General features: G+C 35.9%; 1 protein-coding gene across 1 annotated transcript in view; it reads right to left on the bottom strand.

Annotated features, from left to right (window-relative positions):
- swm (Zinc finger protein swm) overlaps positions 1-24,635 on the bottom strand; it is a 370,656-nt gene that overhangs the window by 257,911 nt on the left and 88,110 nt on the right. Inside the window, exon 5 of the mRNA XM_090402359.1 lies at positions 13,308-13,675. Coding sequence (XP_090258485.1) covers positions 13,308-13,675 — 368 coding nt within the window. The remainder of the gene's footprint in view (positions 1-13,307; positions 13,676-24,635) is intronic.

Below are 24,635 nucleotides of genomic sequence, written 5' to 3'. Positions count from 1 at the left end.
CTTGTACCTTTATTCAACCAAGAACTTCCTGGAAGGCTTTGATCCTTGGTATGCATAATAACTGTATCAGCAGTTGAGGCACAAGTCTGTGTGGAAGTAGCTGATATTATCTCGTTTCCTTTCGTAATCATTTAATATCCATATATTGGGTGATTGGTCCTAATATGTTAGCACTATCATACAGTTCCTTTTTCTAGCACTTGTAGCTCTGTTATATTTGGGTTATTTCGGTAGTTCTCAACTCTGCTTCGACGTTTTTGTTCTTCTTTCACTCATAACGTGAATTGTCATAAATGGTCAACTGCCACTAGTTATTTATTTCTACTGTGTCTTATGTTCCCACACTCTATAGTCTAACAAATTTATTTGTTTTTTGACTGTGCCAATTTGGCCATGTATATGAGTGCAAAATGAGATTTTTTTAACTTAAAGATGAAGCAAATGTTTGTATTCCCTGTTTATGTTAATCTTTACCTGTAGTTAGTCGTGGCTAGATTACTGATCACTTAAACTTAATCTTATGCAGGTTCGAAATTTTTGGGATAGTGCATTGACAGAATCAGTCTAATGTGTTGTTCACAAACCATTTAAAAAAAGACCATTTACACATTCTGATCCACAACTGCATTACAATTCTTTGTTAATTTCAGTTCTTCCTGATTCAGACTGAGTTCTATGTTTCTTCCCTTAAAGTTAAATCACAATCTAGAATATCCTGCTCATCATACATACATAAATTGAAAATAAGTCATGTCTTGGGCAAGCTTAATTCAATATGAAATTACATTATCCAGTACAGTACTCTTCTTACTCTTACAATAATTACTCATGCATAGTTTAGATTAAGACGTGCCTTGAGTGAACTTATTTCAACATAAACTTGCACAATCTTATTGTACCCATAAACAGACACACTTGATATATATTCTTTGTCAGAATATCATATATATAAATACTTACAATTCTTGTTCAGCACTGCCCTTTTACATGAATCTTTTGTTCACACGAAAGTGTTCCTTTTTTTTTTCTTTCCTTCTGCTGGCTCGTTCATGACTTCCCGCCAAATTGTTTCTTTGTTTAAGTCATCAATTATTCTATGCCCTCTAGCACCCCTAACAAATCGGCAATGTGCAGCTCTTCCTTATCAGGATGTTCCAACAATTGACACAATACTTCTCAGGGTGGTGGATCCAGGTAGGAGTAGATTGAGAACCCTCAGACATACAATGCTTCTCTTTCGATTACTGACAATGGACCTCGCATGGTGGCCGACCCAGGAAACAGAATATTGAGAAAACTAAGACCTACGACGTTTCTCTTTTGATTACTGACAACAGACCTCAAGTGACAGTAGACCCAGGTAAGAGAAGATTGAGAAAACCTAAGACAAAGTCCTTCTCAACGTTTCACCTTATAAAGGCCTAGACTTCTGTTGTGCGCATGCACATCTCTCGAAACTTCCATATATGGTCATGTATTGACATCCGAAATTGATGACGTCATTCTTAGTATATCTTTTGAAATTGCCATATGTGGACATGGGTTAACAGTGTTACATAATAATGTCATGTGCCACATTATTTTAACAAAGACCCATGGTTAAGTTATCACACACAAAATTGACATTTCTTTAAGTGCAATCTCCCTAGAAAAACATGTAAAAACAGGCGTGATAAGTTACTTATCGTGTGAGATTTTACAGTCAGTGCATCCATTAAGCATAATGCCTTCCCACACTATGACCCCAGCACCATTGTATCTATCCTTTGTAAGAACTTTCTCACGATGGTAAGCAGCACCACTCTCATGCAGATCAATTGCCTAGAATTGGAGGCAATTGATGAAAAGACTAAAATGACTCATCTGTAAAGCATACATTAGGCCATTAGTATCTTGTCCAATTTTTATGGGTACACCACTGAAAACATACTCTATGATGAGCTGTGGATAAAGGGATGCAAACTGCAGGCCTTATTGTCAAAGATGTCTTGCTACCATTTGTTGAAATATATTCAACACTATGTGAGATTTCAAACTCTCTGGCAATATCAGTAATTCTGCAGCCTTCGTCACGCTTTCCAATAATTCTTCCCCATGTGAAAATCATCTAGATGATGTCTTGTAAAAGCACTTCCTTCAAACACAATTTGCTTAGCACAGCCTTTTGCCTTTTATCCTGTTGAGTGCTACCATGTGACCCCTTTATTCACGATTCTAAAATGGAATGTGTACCAACTTCCTACTCAAAATCGTCAGTTATACGAATTGCCACAAACTGATTCGTCTGAATTTGGAGTTGTAATCTTCAGATGTTTGTTTATTTTGGACACCAGTGTATAAAAAAAAAAATGAAAGAGCTGAGCTAGTCAAAGACATTATGATAGTACTATCACTGAAGTAGGAGATGAAAGATTAGCAAAGCAAGTATTTGAAGCAAAAATTGTAAGGAAAATTATTCCCAGAGTGAGGAATGTCTTAAATGACAAATGTAAAATCACTAATGCTGAAGGACAAGTAACAGACCAATTTTTAATAAAATGGTTCACAGAAAACTAGTAATGATCGTAGAATGGTGTTGGACTAACACACCATCATGTACACCTCTCAAATTACATGGCTCGAAATTAACATAATGGTAATGAATAAATTAACTCTATAGAAGAAGCAAAATTAATGGATGGTAATATCTGATGATCTATTTACCAGCACTTTAGAATACATTCTGAAAAAAATAGACCTAGACGGAGAAATAAGCATAGATGGTGAAAAAGGGGTGCAAAGTCCAACTCTACGTCCCCGTGGTGCACCCTGGGGAGTTGGGAATCGTAACCATTATCAGACCTGGACCCAACATCACTAACAGAGCTCTGGCAAACACTTCAGAACCGTGGCCAGGAGAAGTATATATATGCGACCACAGCAAAGATGCCAATACAACAACAGAAACGGCCCCAAGTCCTGCACGGCCCACACTCGCCTTTCTACAGCGCCGTTAAGGCACCGAGTGTGGCCAGGGGTGCTAAGAATCTCGCAGATGAAAACATGCCCCCTCTTAAATGTATGAAAATGGCAATCGGTACCCTCAATACGCGAACTTTGGCAAGAGACTACAGAATAGATTTATTAATCAAAGAACTAATCGATATCAACTTGAATGTCCTGCTAGTGAATGAAGCAAAAAGATTGAAAGAACTGACAGCAAGATGGTACAATGGCTCACAGATATTCCTCAGAGCATCCTCAAACAACGGCAAACAAGTCGGAGTGGGCTTCATTGTTAAATATAAGCTCACAAGTTGATCCTTTATTGTAACATCGTATCTGAAAGAATAGGTGTACTCGTAATTGGGAAAAAAAGAACAATATAACAATAAAATTAATATCCTGCTATGCTCCAACATCTGTAGCTGATAATCAAGAAATAGAACATTTTTACATGAATCTTGAACAGGCATTAAATTACAAGTCAACATACACATTCGTTGGTGGTGACTTTAATGCCAAAATAGGATGTGGAAAAGAAAACGAAACGTTTATAGGACCACATGGCCTGGGAAAAAGAAATAGAAGAGAAGAGAGATTAGCTGAATTTGCTGAAGCTGAACAACTCTTTATCATGAACACTTTTTTCAACAAACGCCTAGGAAGAAGATGGACTTGGCAATCACCAAATGGAGACACAAAAAATGAAATTGACTACATTTTAACAGACTGTAAAAGACTGGAACAGAATGTTGGTACAAAAGACGAAACATACTTCAACATAGATTCTGACCACAGACTCCTCAGAGCCATTATAAGAATAGACCACAAAAAAGAACAACATATAGCAACATCAAACCATAAAAGACAACCCAAACAAATAGACTACCACAAGTTCAGGAAGTACATAGAAGAGACCGAATGGACTATTAAAAACTGTTACATAAATGATGACTATATTGACTTTATTAATAAATTCAATGAGTGCAAGAAAAAATCAGAAATTCCTGTGAAACAAAAGAAAAGAGAATGACTCTCTTTTCAAACTATAGAACTACCGAAAAAGAGAAAAGAACTGAAGAAATCTGAAGAAAATTTTCTAGAATACAAAATTATCTGTAAGTAACTTAGGAAAAGAATTCTAGAAGACTACAAAGCTTTCAGGATACAAAAACTAAGAGAAACAGTGCAGGCAAAAACCAGTCTGAAAAAAATAGAGAAAGACTTAAATTTTAAACAGTCAATTCCATCTGCTTTACAGGATCAAAATGGAGAAAAACATACTAATAGAAAAAGGATAGAAGAAATTGCGCAGAATTTTTATAACGATCTCTATGCAACTAAGTGCCAAGTTTCAGAACCTATCATTCCAAAACCAAGCAATATACCAGATGTATTCCAGAAGAAATAGAACATGCCCTTAAGAAAATGAGTAAAGGTAAAGTCTCAGGACTTGATCATGTTAAGGCTGAAGAAATCCAACAAGGTGGACCAATTATTTTCAAAGCCTTGGCTGCCAGATTCAAGTGGTACTTCAAAGAAAGAAAGATTCCAGAGGAATGGAAAACCTCAAATACCATGTTTCTATTCAAAAAAGGGAACAAGGAAGACATAAAAAAACTATCATCCAATCTGTCTACTCTCTCACATATATAAGATCATGAACAGAGTAATACTGAACAGAATCCAAAACACTCTTGAAGACAACTCCAGCAGAGAGCAGGCAGGATTCAGACAAGGATTCTCCACAATAGATCGTATCCAGGTTATTTCACAACTAACAGAAAAATGTAGAAAATACCGAATCCCTCTATTTCCTCTTTATTGATTTTAAAAAAGCATTTGACACCATAGAACACAATGCAGTCATCAGTGCCTTACTGGAAATAAATGTGGACCCTACTTACATCCACATGATAAAAGAAATTAACAAAAATCAGACCACACAAATAACCCTATTTGATCAACCTATAAATATAGATATAAAGAGAGGGGTCCGCCAAGGCGATGTGATCTCCCCAAATCTATTTATAAACGGAGGAATAAGCATAGATGGTGAAAATCTACAAATCCTTATGTTTGCCGATGATCTTGTACTGATATCCCACAACCCAAAAGACCTAGAAGAAATAGGTGAAAAAAAGTAAGCACAAACATATACTACCAGTAAGATAGGCTCAGAAATGAATCTGGAAAAAATAAAATGGATCAAAAAACATCTAAACAAGTGACAGTCACCTATGTATTGATAACATCCCTATAGAACAAGTTGACGCCTACAATTACTTAGGACAAACATAAAAATGAATAATGATTTATCAGAAGAACTAGCAAAAAGAAAGAAAGCCATGGCTATCATTCAACAGACTAAAAGTAACACTTACTGATCCAAATCTTGACATCTCTGCGAAGGCAAAACTATTGAATAGTGATACTCTTCCATCACTCACATATGGATCAGAAACATAGAACACAACAAGAAAAGAAGAAGAGACTCTCAGAATAACTTGGTGTGCAATAGAATGCAAGATTTGTAGCATCAGCAAAATGGAACATGTTAGAAATACGGAACTAAGAAAGAGATCAGGCATAAAAGATGTGGTAACTACAGTAAATGAAAACAAGATGAGATGGAAAGGTCACATAGCCTGACTCAAGGATAACAGGTGGACATATAGAATACTCAACTGGCAACCAAATATAAAGAGAAAACCAGGAAGAATACCTACAAGATGGGAAGATCCACTAGTAAAATCTATGGGTATAATATGGAAGAGAGAGATGCTCAAGATCGAGATCGTTGGAGGCATCTTTGTGACCTGCACTCATGGAGAAATACTGAGTGAAACACAGGTCCAACAAGGTAATATTTGATGTTAAAATGATAGCTATACAGGAAATACTAATGAAATGAGTTGTTCACACTTTGTTAATAATTAAAAAAAAAAAATGCTTAGAACTTTATGGCAACTTAATGTTTTTTCAGAAGTTTACATTGCATTCAATCACACATGCAATTGGATAATCATAAATTAGGGATATTTATAGGGGTGTTTAAGGGTCAAAGCTGTATAACTGTGAGGAGACCTCCACATAGCCTTTAAAGGAATGCAGAGAACCGACCAGGGCTTCTGATCTAATATACAATCCTCACCTTCTCGTGGTGCACCCTGTTGGGTATCTACCCGGATACTGAACGAAGGAGGATGGGCTGACAATTTGGGATTTAGCCGACCAAATTGTATTCTTATTGGCTTAAACCAAAATACAAAATGATGGTACAACATGACAAAATTCCATGCCGGCTGGGGCATGCCAGGTTAAACAAGGCTCCCATTGTTTTCGCCAGGGAACCAGAGCAAACAGCGAAAAGTCAGCTATTGGAACAAACCCTAAAAGACAAACCCCAACTGAATATCACCAGAGTTGAAGATCAGTACTATCAACATAAGCCTGAATGGCAAAGAAATGGAGCTAGCTGAGGAATTAGATAAGTACCAGATCGATATAATAGGGGTGACTGGAAAAAAAAAAAAAAAGACAAAATCTGGTGAGATCTTTCTGAGCAATAAATACAAAATGTTATATTCAGACAATGACAATCAAGGAAAAGAAGGAGTAGCCATAGTATTCAACACTAAATAAGAAGCTAATCTTCTTGAATGGCAGGCAGTCTCAAGTAGAGTGATATGGGCAATTTTATCAGAATGGGGAACTGGACGAGACTTATTTGTGCCTATGGTCCCACAGAAGGCTCTACTAAGGCAGAAGTGGAAGAATTTTTTTTGAGGCTCTAGAGCAAGCTACTGACACAATGAAAAATGAAAAGTTGGTCCTTGTTGGGGATTTAAATAGCAGAGTAAGAAGTGATTGTTAGACACAAAAATATTTTGGGAAAATTTGGAGAAAAGAGTAAAGCTAATAATAACGGCAAATGTGTGTTGGATTTCTGCTCAGGACATGGATTGGTTATTACTAACATCATGTATCAACATAAAAATGTGCAGAAATTCATATGGAGAGAAGAGGCAAGGAATAAAAAAAAGTCTCTTTGACTATGTTATTGTTGATAGTGATGTTTTCTCCCTGGTGCAGGACACCAGAGTGTACAGAGGATTTGAAATTGGAAGTGATCACTATTTAGTCTTGAGCAGGATAAAATTGAATTTCATATTGAAAAGAATAACATGTAAGATAGTTTTAAAGCGAATAAAAGTTGAGCAGCTCTCAGATGTGAACTGCAGACTAAAATACACAAAGATTATTGAAAAGAAAATGAAAGAGTTTGAGAACAGAAACCAAACCTTGGAGATTAAGTGGCAAACGTTGAAGAAAAGCCTGATTGATTCAGCCAGAGAGGCATGTGGTGACATTGTCTGCCAGGATAGAAAAATCAGAACTCCATGGTGGACACAAGAAGTAAAAGAGGCAGTGAAGGAAAAGAAGAAAGCATATCAAAAGTTCCAGGCAAATAAGTGAGCTTGTGCTCTTAGAGAATACAGAGACAAATGTAAGAAAGCTAAACACTGTGTAAAACTAGCTAAACAAAAGTCATGGGAGGACTTTGGCAAGAACAGAGAAAATAAATATCAAGAAGGTGGCAAAATATTGTGGAGGTTGTTGAAGAGGCTCAGAAATGGAGAAAAGAGTGCTATAAAAGCAATTAGTGATAATAAAGGTGAAATGAAAATGGGAGAAAAAGATATCCTTGGAGTATGGAGTAATTACTTCGAAAAATGGATAAATGAAACAAGCAGTGATAGCTCAGTGGTGAAACATACTCAACAGGCAAACAGTGAGGAATACATATCCATACTTGAAGTAGAAAAAACCATCAAAGACTTGAAATGTGGAAAGGCAACAGGAGAGATGATGTTCGACCAGAAATGCTGCAATATGGTGGTATAAAAGTCTTACAGTGTCTGCACTGCATAGTTCAGAAGGCGTGGAAAGAGGGACGAATTCCCGATGATTGCAGTAGAGCTCTCATAGTGCCCATATATAAAAAGGGAAATAAAATTGAATGTAAGAATTACAGAGGTATTTCCCTACTGAGTGTTCCTGGCAAGATCTATGGAAGTATACTTGAGAAACGGTTCAGAAGAATTGTGGAAGAAAAGCTTAGTGAAGAACAAGCTGGATTCAGGTGAAATAGAGGCTGTCAGGATCAGATCTTCACTTTACAACAAATAGTCGAGAAATCATTAGAATATAACAAAGTTCTGTATTTAAGTTTTGTAGATTTGAAAAAGGCATATGACAAGGTGCCAAGAGAGAGAGAGAGAGAAGCTATTCAATACGCTACAGTTATATGGTGTCAATGGGGCATTATATCAAGCAATACTTAGTCTTTATTTGAGTTGTAAGTCAGCAGTTAGAATTGAAGGAAGTACAGGAAGATGGTTTAATGTTAAATCTGGTGTGAGACAAGGATGTACATTATCCCCTCTGTTATTCATTATCTATATGGATCACATTATGAAGGAAAGTGGTATTAAATCTGATATCAAAATTGGAGATGTTAATGTCAGCTCTTCGCTTTATGCAGACGATGTTATACTTCTAAATAAATCTGCTACAAGTCTGCAAGATTCCCTGACTAAATTGAATAACTCTTGTAATAGATATGGTATGAAGATCAGCAATAAAAAGACAAAGACAATGAAAATAGGAAGAATCGTTGAAAATGTCAACTGCGTTGTGAATTGAGAACCTGTGGAACAAGTAAAAAATTTCAGCTACTTAGGCACGATTTTTAGTGAAGATGGTAAATTAAATATGGAAATAGACAACAGAATCAACAAAGATGGTATGTAGGAAGTCAATTGAATAAATTCATATGGAATAAGAGAGAAATTAGTCGCAACACTAAATTAGCTGTATACAAGACAGTGTTCAAACCAGTTTTAACTTATGGATCTGAGAGATGGGTCAGAAGTAAAACACTTGACCAAAGACTAGAGACCACAGATATGAAAGTCCTGAGAAAGATTATAGGCGTGAACAGATGGCATCAATGGCAATATCATATTAAAAACGAGGATATTAGGAAAGAACGTGAAGTTGTCAGCATCCAGGAATGCGTGAGCAGAGCTAATCTAAGATGGTATGGACACTTAAACAGAATGGGCGAGGAAAGATTAGTGAAACAAGTGTTCTCTGCCAGGTTGGCAGGATAATGACCCAGAGGAAGATCAAACTATAGATGGATTGATACGGTACAAAGTGCCTTAGATGACAGAAATATAAGATCTGATAATGTTGGAGTCTTGACAAGTTACAGACTGATTTGGAGGAAAATTGTAGATAGGAAGTTAGTAATGATGTAAATTTTTCATGTAGTACTCTCATATCCTGTACACCTCTTGAAGGTACTTGGCAGGAATTTGATGATGATGATAAGGATATTTATTAAGGTTATTTATTTATTTATTTTTAGCTTGAGTGGTAAGCACTAGATTTGGTGATTCACAGTCCACATTGTGTTGGCAAGTGCACTCACCTAATCTAATCACTAATCAGTTACATTTGAAATTAATTTTTTCTTTCCTAATATTTTCCATAAAACTGGATTTTCCCACATTTTTTAAATTTGATATTGGGAGTGATTTAAGCACTTATACAAGGTGAAGGACATATTTATTGTAAGATAATTAATAGCCATTTATCTTTACTACTAAGATAAATTTTGAGACTCTTTGCATTCATTCGGTGTAGTGTGCTTTAATTATTGTTTGCTTCAAGTATACTACCAGCTAGCAGGTCATGGATGCTTATGAATACTTTACATGGTAGATGAATTTCATCCCTTATTTTAAGAGCACCACCCAGCTAACCGCAAGCCTCAAGTGCCTTGAAAAAGTTTTATGTTTGCTCTAGAGTACAGCATAATCTGGAAATCCTGCTCTAGACTACAGCAGAATTTCCAGATTATGTTCTATTCCAGACTCAACATGGTACTAATACAAATATAATGTAAGTTTACAATCTCTAATAGGTGAGATTCACATTAAAAAAAAAACACTATATGCCTGAGCTCAATACACTGGATACAAACAGCTACTTTTCTCATGCCACAATGATACTCCTACACACAAATGCTTTTATGTTTCTGTTGGATGAATATACAGACTGCACACTGATCTTTTATTTATTTTTTTTTAGAAGGAAATGGAGGAAGGAACTATTCCTTTGAATTAAGTGACATTAAAAACAAAAACTATAGCTGAAAACAGCTTTGTTAAGATTTCCTTCTGTGGTCATTATTTATTATGACAGTGCTGCCAAATATGCATTTGATTATTACTGTGAAACAACCACAGAAATTTGTTATTAAATCCTTTTCCAAAACTAACTAAAAGTCTCAGAGAGTTAATGAGTTTACTCAAGAATAATGCAAAATAACACTGATTAAAAGCAATAAATTTGCTATCTCCTGAAACAGGAGGTAAAGGTGTGCCAATATGAAACTCATTCCTGTTAATGTTGTTTATTATTTTAACGGTATAATAGAACACAGAAACTAAGTAAATAATTAATTTATTCACTTGATGCTGATATTTCGCTGGTATTATAACCAGCATCTTCAGAGCACAAAAACACTGTTTGTCACAATACGCGAGACTAAAACAACATGGTGTACATTAACAAAATTGTAGCAGCAACACAAAGACTAGAGTCCTGATTTTGGCGCCCTCTATCTGAAAAAAAAAAAAAAAAAAAAAAAAAAAAAAAAAAAAAAAAAACGCTATCATATATTGCTAGAGTCCTAGAAAAGTGCTAGTTTTTCCTTAATATGACTGTCTCCCAGATCTTCGGCAAGTTAATACAGCCATATTTGTTGAGATTTGGGGTGTGTTTTAGGGCTTCTGTCGCCTCTAAGAACAATCTCTCTGATTTATATGGGTTTCTGTGTAGTACTTTTGTGTTTTTCCAGTTGATCCTGTGTGCAGGGGTATCCAGAGCATGGTCTGCTAGGCCCGACTTCCCATAATGATATTTCCGGACGTATCGTTTATGTTCGCTGATGCGGATATTCACAGTTCTTCCTGTTTGACCGTAGTAGGCTTGATTGCATGAGCAGGGTACTTGGTAGACTCCTGGATGTGATAAAGGAGGAATGCTGTCCTTGGGTGAGCGGATGAGGGTGGCTAATTTGCTACATGGTCTGAATGTAGTGCGTAGTTTATGTTTAATGAGAATTCTTGAGATCTTTTCGGATGTGCCTTTAATGTAAGGGATGGTGACTGTTTTGTTGTAGTTCTCTGTGGTGGATGGTGGGAGGGGTTTCTTAGGAGTGTTTAGTATTTTGTTTATTTTTTGTGGATTGTAGCCGTTGGCCAAGAAGGTGTGGCGTAAGTGAGTCAGTTCAGCAGTAAGAGCCTTGTCATTTGAACAGATTGCTCTCGCTCTATGGGTTAGCGTTTTTAAAATGCCATATTGTTGAGAAGGATGATGGTGTGATTGTTTGTGTAAGTATCTGCCTGTATGTGTGGGTTTTCTGAAAACTGAAAATGATAAGGAACCATCTCGGAGACGTGTAATGAGTGTATCCAGGAAGGGCAGACAGTTGTTGGCTTCCGGTTCCATAGTAAAGTGGATTTTTGGGTGTTGGCTATTTAAATGTGCTAGGAATGTTTTCAATGTCTCAGGGCCATGTGGCCAAATGGCAAGCACATCATCAACATAGCGTAGCCAAAGTGTTGGTTTGAGAGTGGCTGTATTGATTGCTTGTTTTTCCAGGTGTTCTATGTAAAAGTTGGCTAGGGGGGGAGAAAGGGGGGAGCCCATGGCTGTCCCATCAATTTGTTTGTATATTTTCCCTTTCCATGTGAAATATCCTGCATGTATTGTGAATTTGAATAGTTCAAATATATCAGGGGGGAAGTGTGACTTCAGTAGATTGAGGGTTTCTATTAGTGGTACATTTGTGAATAGTGAAGTGATGTCAAAGCTTACTATTAAGTCTGAGCTTTTTAGGGTGAGGTGTTGTAAGATGCTTTTTAGGTGTGCTGAATTTTTGATAAAGGAGGGAGAATTGTTAGTGAGAGTGGCTAGTAGCTTAGCTAAATGTCTAGCCAGTTTGTATGTGGGACTATTTATACTGTCCACAATTGGGCGTAGGGGTGTGCCTGGTTTGTGAATTTTTGGTGATCCATAGATCCTCGGTGTTCTAACATGGAAGGGTTTGAGTTTGTTAACTGTGTCTTTGGGCCAGGAAGTGACTTTTTTTAATAATTTTCGTGCCCTATTCTTTTGTGTGTTGGTGGGATTGCGATCTATAATTTTGTATGTTGACTGATCTTGTAATAGTGTGTGCATTTTGTTTTCATATTCAGTTGTGTCCATCACCACGGTTGCATTTCCTTTGTCTGCTTTTGTTATGGTAATCTGGCTGTTGTTGTGTAGCTCTTTTATAGCCATGAATTCCTTATGTGGGATATTACTTTTTGGAGGCTTGGACTTGATTAGGATGTTGGCCACATCTAAACGTATGTTGTTAGCTATTGTTGGAGGCAGGTCGTAAATTCCTCGTTCGATGGACGCCATTATTTCGGCTTTTGGAACTTGCTTGGGAGTTATGGCAAAGTTGTGCCCTCGACTTAAAGCAGTTGTGGCTTCTTTGCTTAAGGTGAGTGACGATAGATTCACAACGACGAGGTCTTGTTGTAATTGCGGTCGTTGTATGGTGTTCCTTAAATCTCAACAAATATGGCTGTATTAACTTGCCGAAGATCTGGGAGACAGTCATATTAAGGAAAAACTAGCACTTTTCTAGGACTCTAGCAATATATGATAGCGTTTTTTTTTTTTTTTTTTTCCAGATAGAGGGCGCCAAAATCAGGACTCTAGTCTTTGTGTTGCTGCTACAATTTTGTTAATGTACACCATGTTGTTTTAGTCTCGCGTATTGTGACAAACAGTGTTTTTGTGCTCTGAAGATGCTGGTTATAATACCAGCGAAATATCAGCATCAAGTGAATAAATTAATTATTTACTTAGTTTCTGTGTTCTATTATACCGTTAAAATAATAAACAACATGTTCGACGAACACATAAGTCTGTCCACACGTTCATTCCTGTTAATATTAACATACTTGCATTTAAAAAGGTCACAAGATCAATAAATGCATATTGATACATAAATACATATTCAGCTAGCACTGAACATGCTGTTCAGATGCATTTGCAAATGAATTAATTTGAAAGGATGTTAAGCAACAATGAAAACTTAATGATGAAAATATACAAATTCTGCAATTTTAAAAGGCATTTCAAAATAGACATTTCAATGAAAAGTCACTTGTTGTGCTGTTGCTGCTTACCTCTTGACCTTTCTCTTGATCTAGACCATGACCTTGATCTAGATCTTGAAGGTGATGACCATGAACCTGATCGTGACCTAGAACGAGCTCTGTCCCAACTGGCACTTCGAGATCGACTACGACTTCTACTTCGGTCACGATCAACAGGATTGCGATCCCTGCTAGGTCTTTCACGTTCTCTCACAGGTCGACTTTCTCTTTCCCGATCCCTCTCCCTTTCTCGCTCCCTATCTCTGTCTGTATTATCTTGCACTCTACGATCCCTAAATTCTCGATGCCTATTTTCGAATCTTCGACTGGGAGGATGTAGCCTTCTACGTCTGTCTTCATCAGAAAATCTCCTTATTCCTCTTCTCTCTTCATTCTCTCTATTGTAAAAATGTATAATTCTAAACTTGAGACAGTGATTTCAATGAGTTTTAATATATCAAAATTAGTAATTAAGCATAATTAGAGAAACTTATATCATCTGCTTAACTGTGAAAAATTCTTAAATTTACTTAATCTTAATTAAGTATCCTCTAAATATATGCAAAATGAAAACCACATCATGATTATATCTTGACCTAGCTGGAATATGAATAACATAAATTAGTGATTTACAGTTACATTTTAATTTTCTCCATTTTAATCATTTTAAGCAAATGTGCCAAATACTGATTTCATTCTCCTTACAAAAACAGAGTGAACATAAAACATTTCAGTTTTATTTAAAATAAAGGAACAAATTAGTTGAGAAACCATCAGAATACAAATCACATACTGTAATTATGCATAATTAATGATTCTTCCCAGAATGCCTTTAAATAAATTTATTGTAATATCAGGGATGTGCATTCAGGCCTATATGCAACACCTAGGAAATTCATGAAGACATAATTTTATGAATAATCATGGTCTTGCCTACTGCCCTTGGAGAATAAAAGACATTCATATTATAAATATGACATTCATAGTATGACTAAATTAAATCAAATCAGTTAAGTGTTGCCTTCAAAGCATGTATGCATTAATTAGTCGTGTATGAAGTGAGAGAAATGTGGTACACTATGTGCAGTCTGTGATGAGAAATTAACATACATTCTTAATGGGTACAGTCAAGCAGAAACCAAGCAGCACATCGGCAGATGAAAGTGCATTGACTGAAATTTGCGCTGGATTAAACGTGTGCAGGCTTCCTTAGTTCTATGGTGTAGATTACCAGAAGCCAATAATGAAGCACATTTAATTATTCCATGTAGTGTGTTTGATAAATGTGTATTTTTTTTTTTTTTCAAAAACTGATATTTCTTTAATCCTTCTTGACAATGAGAAACAGTGTTGAAGATACAGGGCATGCATCTTCAACACTGTTGAAGATACAGGTCATGTCCAGAAAGTAAGGTCCAGTCAAGAATTTAAAAACAACCAGTAGAGAAGAGAAGGAAAAAAAAAGCTTTATTATATAATTATACACTAAAATATCTACATATATACTTTATTTTTCCACAGTCAACACTAACTTCCTGGTATTTTTGGTATCATGGCACCAGTTTCTTCATACCTACGTCAAAAAGTCTGCCACCAGTGAGTTCAACCACTGAATCATACGGTTCTTCATTTCTTCACCGTCTTCAAAGCGTTGAAATAAGAGCTGCTGCTTCATATGCAGGAACAAAGAATAAATTTTCTTGTAGTAACTGGGTACAAGGTTCAGGCTGTAGGGTTGGGTGGCCAAAAGGTTCTCACCCAAACTTCTGAATTGGCTGGACAGTTCAAGCTGCAATGTGAACTCGCACGATGTCATGCAAAAGCATGATCCCTGATGACAGCATTCCTCATCTTTTGTTCTGTGCTCATCTGAGTTTCTTCAGCATTTCATAATATCCTCAGCATTAATAGTGGTTCCTTGCTGAAGAAAATCAATGAGAAAGATCCATTTTTTGATCCCAGAAGATTATTCCATCATTTTCTAGACCAAAGGTAACTATTTGAATTTTTTGCTTTTGGAGATGATGAATGGCACCACTGCATTGATTGTTGTTTTGACTCAATGTTTTTGTATGAAATCCATGTTTTGTCACTAGTCATGATGCAAGAAAAAATAAAAAACTCACCTCCTTCATTTTCATAATGCTCCAAAAATTTTGAGTTGATTCCACTGATTGCTGTTTATGTCCATTGGTCAGCATTTTAGGGACCCATCTGGCACACAACTTCTTATATTCCATGAATATATATGGTGAAATGACCATTCTTATGAATTTTCGTGTTTACCCTTTCAACCAAATTGGCTGGCCACTGTGCTCTTCTTTGTAAACATTATTGCACCTTTCTTTAAACAAATGACACTGCTGTCTAACCTAACCTACTGTCATTCATTATATTAGGCTCATAAACCTTACAAAGTTGTCAGTGAATTTCTACAGAAATTAAACTTATTTTCCACCAATTAAAACCATATCACATCACAAACCTTGCAACTGGTATTTTTTTTTATCATAGTACTCATTATAAATTATTCATGAAAGACAAAAAATGATAATATGATGAAAGTAAAATGGTCAACAGTTAGCTAGCCAAAGAGTCACTATGCTACCCCTCATGCACAACCCCTCCCATGTAAATTCTGAACAGAGTTTACTTTCTGGGAGCTCCTCATATTTTGTTTACACCTTTATCAAATAGAGAATATGAGGCCAAGTTAAAGTGCTAAAAGATGGTAAACCACTTCCTCTTCTCCCAATATGTAGTATTTACATCTCAAAAATAAAGAACTGAACTGATGTATAAATAGAATTTTTTTTTTTTTTCTAACCAAAGTTAGGTGTTTTTTATACAAATTTAATGATGCCTTACCATATCACATCACAATACATTACTGATTGTAGTACTATCTTCAAAATCCTTGAACTGAGAGCCACTCACAAGTAAGTTCTTGGAATATAGTGCCATTAAATCAAATGACAGGTATCTTCAACAATTACATTAATAACAGATTGTTAAAAAGCACTGTGTTTGTGTATTTATTATTTGCTTGTAATTTATATTTTTTTTTTCACACTCCATAAAAGTGCAAACTATATCAAAATTTTGCCAGCAAACCAAATGAGAATGGCTATAAGATTTAAAAAAAAATAAATAAAATAAAATAATAAAATATATCATCATATGTATATTATAGAAAATAATTTACAGTTAGGCTGCAAGTTTTATTAAATTTTTACATATTCATCACTATAGTGAAATTTACTTTCCAATTCTACTTATGAAAAAAATTAGCCCCACAAAAAAAAATCAAGATAGATCACCTTCTTGATAATCCAGGAAACAATACATTTGCATTTGGAAACAGATTTAGTGTTATCTAGAAAACACTAATTTTATTATTATTAAATCCACAATATAAGTGTCCTATTTATTGTAGATGAATACATTCAGGTATTATCTGAAATAAGTATGCCATCACCATATGCACTATCTTGATGCACATTTCTAAGTTGTACGATAAATCTTAGAAAAAAAAAATCTCTCTCTAATTACCAGAGGGCCTCCATAGCTCAGTCAATATAGACTAAACCCTTTGGTTGGAAAGACCTGGATTTGATTCCTGTCCATGACATGAGGAACCTTTATCCAGTCTCTTTTGACTAAAGGTGAGTTAGCCAGTCTCATACAAAGGTAGAGGGTTTTTTCCTCCCTCAGAACAGTCAAACCGGCCAGTAGAACACACACAATTTACAGACAAGAATACTTAGGGGCATAGGGGTAGCCTTATCCTCATATTACGGTTTGGAAATCCAAGGATTCTTGGAAGGCTGTGGGCGCTTAAGTGCCTATTAGAGCTATTGATGGATGGATGGAATTACCAGAAGCATGACACTGCTACTGGCCCAGTCCTGCTTATTATCTCGATTGTTTTAATGAAATTATATGCTAAACTGAATTGATTTACCCAATCTAAATTCACATACTTAAATTTAATCATTCATGCATTATTATTATTTTTTTTTTTTTTTTAAATCCTGGGAAGCTTCAGGAACCACCATAACTTTAATAATTGAGGTCATTCTTCAGAGCAGTTGCAGATGTTAGAAAAATTTTCTCATGTTTCAACCAAAGAACATGATTTTTCCCACATCCTTTAAAAGTATATGTAACGTGTTCTACCAGACGCGAATGTCCATTCCACGAAATGTAAATCTAAAGCACAGCACTACTGTGAATGGAATAAGGGTTAAATGATCTGGAATGATCTTTTCCCAACCATTTCTGGTATTCAAATGAGCAGGGTAATGATCTCATGCCAGGATTGTTTTTGGTTTGATTTTTGGCACAATGACAACAAACATCATATTCCACCAATACATGACTCAACAGTACACAAGGTAATAAATACATAGTAAATAAATAAAACAGCATAAACGGGTATAAATCAAATGGCTATCAGTATCAAATTAGAAGAAGGAAAATGAAACTTCAGAAAAACAAAGGGTTAGACAACTGAGCACAGATTTCCAGAGACAGGCTAATAAATATAAAGAAAAACATCTAAGCAAGAAGTGTAAGGAAATTGAAGAAAGTAACATTACAGGTAGCACAAGAGATCTATTTACAGAGATAAGTTACAGGGAAGTTTATCCCTAGATTAGTAGTAAAAAGTACTACAAGAAAAAGCTTCATGGAAGAGCAAGAAGTGAAAAAAAAAAATGGAAAGAGAGTATGTAGATGATTTGTACAAAAAAAGAGATAGTAATATTGAAGAGGAATTTGAAAGGAGAGAATTTGTTGAGGAACTCATGAAAAGTGAAATGATATCAGCAACAGAATAGTTGTCAAAAGGAAGAGCTCCTGGAGCTGATGGGAGTGTCAGTGGAATTATTAAGTGCAACTGGAGATTAAGTAGTCAATGTATGAACTGAAATTTGTCAATAGGTTTGGAAGAAAATATAGTAAAATCCTGTTTTTATGTTCCCACAATTTAAGTTTTCTTGCCATTTACATCATTTTCCGTTGGACCCATCTTAAAGAATATTCTTACAATATACTGTTTTCCCGCCATTAACAACTTGATGTGGACGTTATTTCCCATGATTTGCGTTTTTTTCTCGGGTGGCAATACTGATTTTCAAATCGATTTCAGCGGAAATCTGTGCATTTCTGTTCCCAGATGGCATTGCGTTCGGCTGTAGTTCGTTTCTGCCATCACGGTGACTTGCATGCTTGCAGCAGTAATGTAGTGATGAGCGATAACGTGATTTTTCAATCACAGTATGAATTGATATTGCAGAATTTCTGCTATGTAATTTAGCGTGTGAAAGTTGCTTTCAAGTTGCGGTTGGTGGATTATTATGTTATCCATGGAGAAAAAAGACAGAAAATGTATTTCGGTAGAAGAAAAGATGGCAATTCTGCGATGTGTAGATTGGCATGCCGGAACACGTGTGCGTGCATTTAGCAAAAGATCTTGGACTCTCCATGTTCACTTTGAACACGATAGTAAAAACCAGGTCAAGTATTGAACTCAATGCAAAGCAACCTGGCGCTATGTCAAAAAAAATGAAAAGCAAAAACAAACAACAATTAAAGATTTTTTTAAATAGATAAATGTAAGTAATTGTAAATTCATTTATTTTCAGTTATTAAATTTTGTAATCTAGTATGTAAACTCACATACTAGTAGTAAGTCATCTTTTAGACTTTTTTAATGTTTTTTTACATTTCCTGCTATTTACATTTTTTTCCATCAGTCCCCTGAAAAGTGAAAAAAAGGGGTTTTACTGTATATTGGCTTAGAGATTGGAAAACACACAAATCCCAGATATGATGAGAATTACAGAACCATACCATTGCTTTATTTTTACATGCAAGTTATGCTGAAAGTGATCCAACAAAGGCTGGAGCCATATGTGAATAGAGAAATACCACAAGAACAGGCAGATTTTAGAAGAGGTAGAGAAACTAGAGATCAGACAGCAAACATGAGATGGATTATGGAAGGATCAAGAGAATTTCAGAAGGAAGTATTCACTGATTTTTATTGATTATAAGAAAGCTTTTCATTGTATAGATCACACACAAAATTAGTCTTACAGTGGCTGCACTGCATAGTTCAGAAAGCCTGGACAGAGGGACGAATTCCCGATGATTGGAGTAGAGCTCTCATAGTACCTATATATAAAAAGGGAAATAAAACTGAATGTGAGAATTACAGAGGTATTTCCCTACTGAGTGTTCCTGGCAAGATCTATGCAAGTATACTTGAGAAACGGTTGATAAGAATTGTGGAAGAAAAGCTTGGTGAAGAACAAGCTGGATTCAGGCCAAATAGAGGCTGTCAGGATCAGATCTTCACTTTACGACAAATAGTCGAGAAAGCATGGGAATATAACAAAGATCTGTATTTAAGTTTTGTTGATTTGGAAAAGGCATATGACAAGATGCCAAGAGAGAAGCTATTCAATACGCTACGGTTATATGGTGTCAATGGGGCATTATATCAAGCAATACTTAGTCTTTATTTGAGTTGTAAGTCAGCTGTTAGAATTGAAGGAAGTACAGGAAGATGGTTTAATGTTAAATCTGCTGTGAGACAAGGATGTACATTATATCCTCTCTGTTATTCATTATATATATGGATCACATTATGAAGGAAAGTGGTATTAAACATGATATCAAAATTAGAGATGTTAATGTCAGCTCTTTGCTTTATGCGGATGATGTTATACTTCTAAATAAATCCTCTACAAGATTCTCTGACTAAATTGAATAACTGTTGTAATAGATATGGTTGAAGGTCAGCAATAAAAAGACAATGAAAATAGGCAGAATCATTGAAAATGTCAACTGTGTTATGAATGGAGAACCTGTGGAACAAGTAAAACGTTTCAGCTACTTAAGCACGATTTTTACTGAAGATGGTAAATTAAATACAGAAATGGACAACAGAATCAGCAAAGCTGGTATGGTGGGAAGTCAATTGAATAAATTCATATGGAATAAGAGAGAAATTAGTCGGAACACTAAATTAGCTGTATATAAGACAGTGTTCAAACCAGTTTTAACTTATGGATCTGAGAGCTGGGTCAGAAGTAAAACACTTGACCAAAGACTAGAGACTGCAGATATGAGAGTCCTGAGAAAGATTAGAGGCGTGAACAGATGGCATCAATGACAATATCATATTAAAAACGAGGATATTAGAAAAGAACTTAACATTGGCAGCATCCAGGAATGCGTTACAGAGCTAATCCCAGGTAGTATGGTCACTTAAATAGAATGGGAGAGAAAAGATTAGCAAAACAAGTGTTCTCTGCCAGGTTGGCAGGAAAACGACCCAGAGGAAGACCAAGATATAGGTGGATTGATACGGTACAAAGTGCCTTAGATGACAGAAATATAAGATCTGATAATGTTGGAGTCTTGACAAGTAACAGACTGATTTGGAGGAAAATTGTAGATAGGAAGTTAGTAATGATGTAATTTTTTTCATGTAGTACTGTCATATCCTGTACACCCCTTGAGGGTACATGGCAGGAATTTGATGATGATGATGATGATGATGACAACTAAGAAGCTTCAGTAAAAAGTTTGGAGAAACAGGCTATGTTCGAGTGGAAAAAGGGGTGTAGAAGGGTTGTATACTGACATCCTATCTTTTTAATATTTATAGTAAATATATTATGAGAATGGCCAACTAAGGCAGACCCAGCAGGAACTAAGATTAGTGGCAGGAGGATAAATAATATAAGAGATATACAGATATACAATCCTTATAGCAGAAACTAAAGAATATCTGGAACAGTTGATTCTGTTGGTTAAGAAGGAAAACAAAACCACTGGGTTTGATTTAAACATCAGCAAAACAAAAGTGATGACTTGTGGCAATTTGATTGGTTCGAGGTTATATTGTGAGTGCTTGTGTACAATTAGTGATTTTTAATCTGTTTTATTGTGTTTTTTTTCCTTAGAAAATTAGTGTATCATAGTGTATTAGTGTTAGGTTTTTGCATTTTTAGAGTATGTAGCATCCTTATAACATTTTTATTGTGATATTGTTGGCATGGCATCAATGTGATGAACAATGGCGGCAAAGACCACATTGTCTGGCAATTTGAATTTGCAGGATTTTATTCATTGTCATGTGTGAAATGTATTCGTTGAGAAAATTAAAGAATATGTGGAAGGAAATTGAAACTGGAGAGAGAGAGTATGCGTTAAGTGTTTCAAAAATGAGTGTCTGTTAGGTGATGAGAACACAAAAACTACTGATAGTAAGATGGAAAATGGTGTTAGTAATGTCGAACATGAGGCTGTGGAAATAGAGAAGAACGAAATGGACATTAATAAAGAAATAATGCACTTAAATGTTATCCTTCATAAGACAAAGTGTGAAATTGAAAAACTGCAGAAGTAACAAGAGATTAGCGGGGCTGAAAAGAGAAAAAAACATGTGATCCGAAGGAATAATAAAGACCAACTGAACAAACAAGAAAAACAAGTTAAGGAGAAAATTATGTATGGAGATTCAACGATCAGGAGAGCACTTAACAAAAGTGTGAAAAATCGTGTTTCCCTGGGTACAAAAATTCACGATATTAGCCACACCATCCAGATGCAAAAAGGTAAGTCAAAGGAAATGATTGTCTTGGTTGGTACAAATGATTTGAGAGGTGAGAAGTATTCTACGAGAGAGAGGATGTAAATCAGTTGTTAAAAGAGGCAAAAACTGAAAAGATTGTAAGTCTCCTACCAGGCTATGATAGAGGCAAACCAAGGAGGAGGGCAGTGATAGTCAATGAGTCTGTATGTAGATTGTGCAAAACAAATAAAGTAGAATTTGTGGATCTGTGGTCTCTGTTTGATGGAAGGATTTGTACATTGCTGATGAAATGCATCTAAATGGTTTTGGTGTTAGGAGTTTGGAGAGAGCTTTGTTCACCGAGCATGCTGAAGTGCAAATTCGGGGAAACTTAAGCAATTAGGGTGAAAGCAGGTGTCTGTGTGAAGGCACTGGAAGGAAGAAGAATCACATGGCAGGAAGGAAAGAGAATTTATAAACCTGCTAAGAGATAATTACTTAAGGCAGCATGTGATGAAGGAGACTAGAGGCAGTAGAGTGGACCTGGTCAGAGGATCAGAAGAGCTATCCATAACCAAGGTACAACATTGCCTCAGATTGGTGAAAGTGACCATGCGGTCTTGACTTGAAAGATTGTAAAACATGAAGAATATTCTATCAAGAAAGGGTATTTGTGGAACTATAAGGCTGGTGATTATGACATGCTTAGGAAGAAGTTTAAATCTGTACCATGGCATAAAACACTGCAGGGTAAGGATGTTGTTAGTGCATGGAAGGTAGTTAAGGGTCATCTAGAGGAAGCAGTATTAAACTGTATACCTAGGATAAGGAGGTAATTGGGTAGGAGTTAGGTGGATGAGTAATATCATTAAGCATGAGCTGCAGAAGAAGAAGAATATGCTGTGAAGGGTATATATAGAGAAAGTGACCAGCAAACTCAAGAACAGTACAAGGCTCAGGCAAGAAAGGTGACCGGCATGGCAAGGAAGGCAAAATCAGATTATGAGAAAAATTTAGCCAAACAGGCCAAAGCAAATCCCAAAGAGTTATTTTGTTATATGGTAAGAGAAAAAAATGACTACAGAAGATTAACCTTGATGGTCATGAGGAGACAGAAGTAGATAAAATAGTTCAGTTATTGAGTGACCACTTTGCAGGGGTATATCATTCTAGTGAGGTTACTGCTTTAACCTATGTGACAGACACTAATGCAGGAACAAAAGTAGATGAACTGGAGATTCTTAGGACATTGTAGAATCTCAATGTAAATACAGCTGTGGGATTAGATGGGATATCAGCTAGGGTTTTGTGAGAATGTGCAAGGGAACTGGCAATGACTTTGACTAGGCTCTTTAAGCCTCAGCTCTGGTAGAGTTCCGAGGGAATAGAAAGAGAGCAAAATAAGGAACCTAAAGGGAGGTTCTAACACTGCAGTAGATAGACAGGAAATAGATGAAGCTAGAGATTTTGGGGTGGTGGTAGACAGAGAGTTAAAGCTAAGAGGACATACTGATAAGGTAGCCAGCCATAAGTGACCACTTTGCAAGTGACCATAAGATTACTTGGCTATTGAAGAACACATTAACAAGTAGAGATAAGGAAGTTCTTATTCCTCTTTATAAGACCTTGATACACCCACATCTGGACTACTGTGCTGTCTGGTCCCCTGGGTTTCTTGGAGGATGGAAAAGGATTCAGAAGTAAGTGACCAAGATGGTGAGTGGCCTGTGGAATGGAATGTTCCTTATGAGGATAGATTGAAGGTGTGTGGATTGCAGAAGTTGGTTAATAGGAGAAAAAGAGGGGATATAATAGAAATATTTAAGTTGCTTAAAGGGTTTTATAGGATAGACACAGTGGAAATGTTTCAGCACTTGGCTAGAGGGACCAGAACAAGGGAAAGTTGAATAAAGGTGTGGTTAGTGGGGAGTGAGGACTAGATTTTTTGCTTGGAGAGTCGTGAACGAGTGGAATGGGTGGTCAGTCAGTTGTGAGTGTTTTGTCTGTTAATGGGTTCAAGGACAGGTATGATAGATTGTGTGGATAAATTGGGTCTCTCAAGATGAGTCTTTGGACTCCATGGAGGTGCCCATATAATAAGAATAATAATTGGATGAAGTTAAGATTGAGTGAGATAAAATAGATATGGTTGAAAGTTAAATTTACTGGGATCCAGAATAAGAAATGATGGTCAATGTGGAGATGAAATTAAAAGGATAGCCTCCATATGGAGAAAACCTGACAAAAATTATGAAAGATAGAAGGTTACGAAAGTTAGAAAGTAAATTGATTTGTTTGAATTATGGACATGGAGGAGACTATTAAGAATCTTGTGACCTGCAAGAATGACTAATAAGGTTTATCAGTCATTCTTGCAATGTCTGTTAAACAGAAGCTAATGTAGTTTGGGCATATTATGTGAGCAGATCAGTGGAAAAGGGAAGGTGTGGTAGGGAAGATTGAGGTAATGAAAAGGAGAGGAAGACCACAAAAGAGTTGGATAGACAATATAAGGAACTTAACAACTTGAACTTACAATTCTTACAATTGTTGAATTGTAAATCTTTGTATTTCTTTTTCATTCTTCTGCTTCTAATGCTGGATTGATTAATAAGCTTTTATATTAATCAATCCAGCTTACTAAGCTGGATTGATTAATATAAAAGATTGCTGATACTGGTTTAAAAGAAATCTGTATTACTAGTTAACAAACTGGTTAGTTGTTTGGCTATTTAACACTTAGCCTCATAGCCTGAGTTACAGACAAA

The sequence above is a fragment of the Typopeltis vanoorti genome, chromosome 13 (genome assembly GCF_054136105.1).
Source record: "Typopeltis vanoorti isolate ZY-2024b chromosome 13, IOZ_Tvanoo_1.0, whole genome shotgun sequence".
NCBI classification, from domain to species: domain Eukaryota; kingdom Metazoa; phylum Arthropoda; class Arachnida; order Uropygi; family Thelyphonidae; genus Typopeltis; species Typopeltis vanoorti.
The sequence above is the reverse complement of the archived record's forward strand: the minus strand, read 5'-3'. Positions and strand labels throughout refer to the sequence as shown.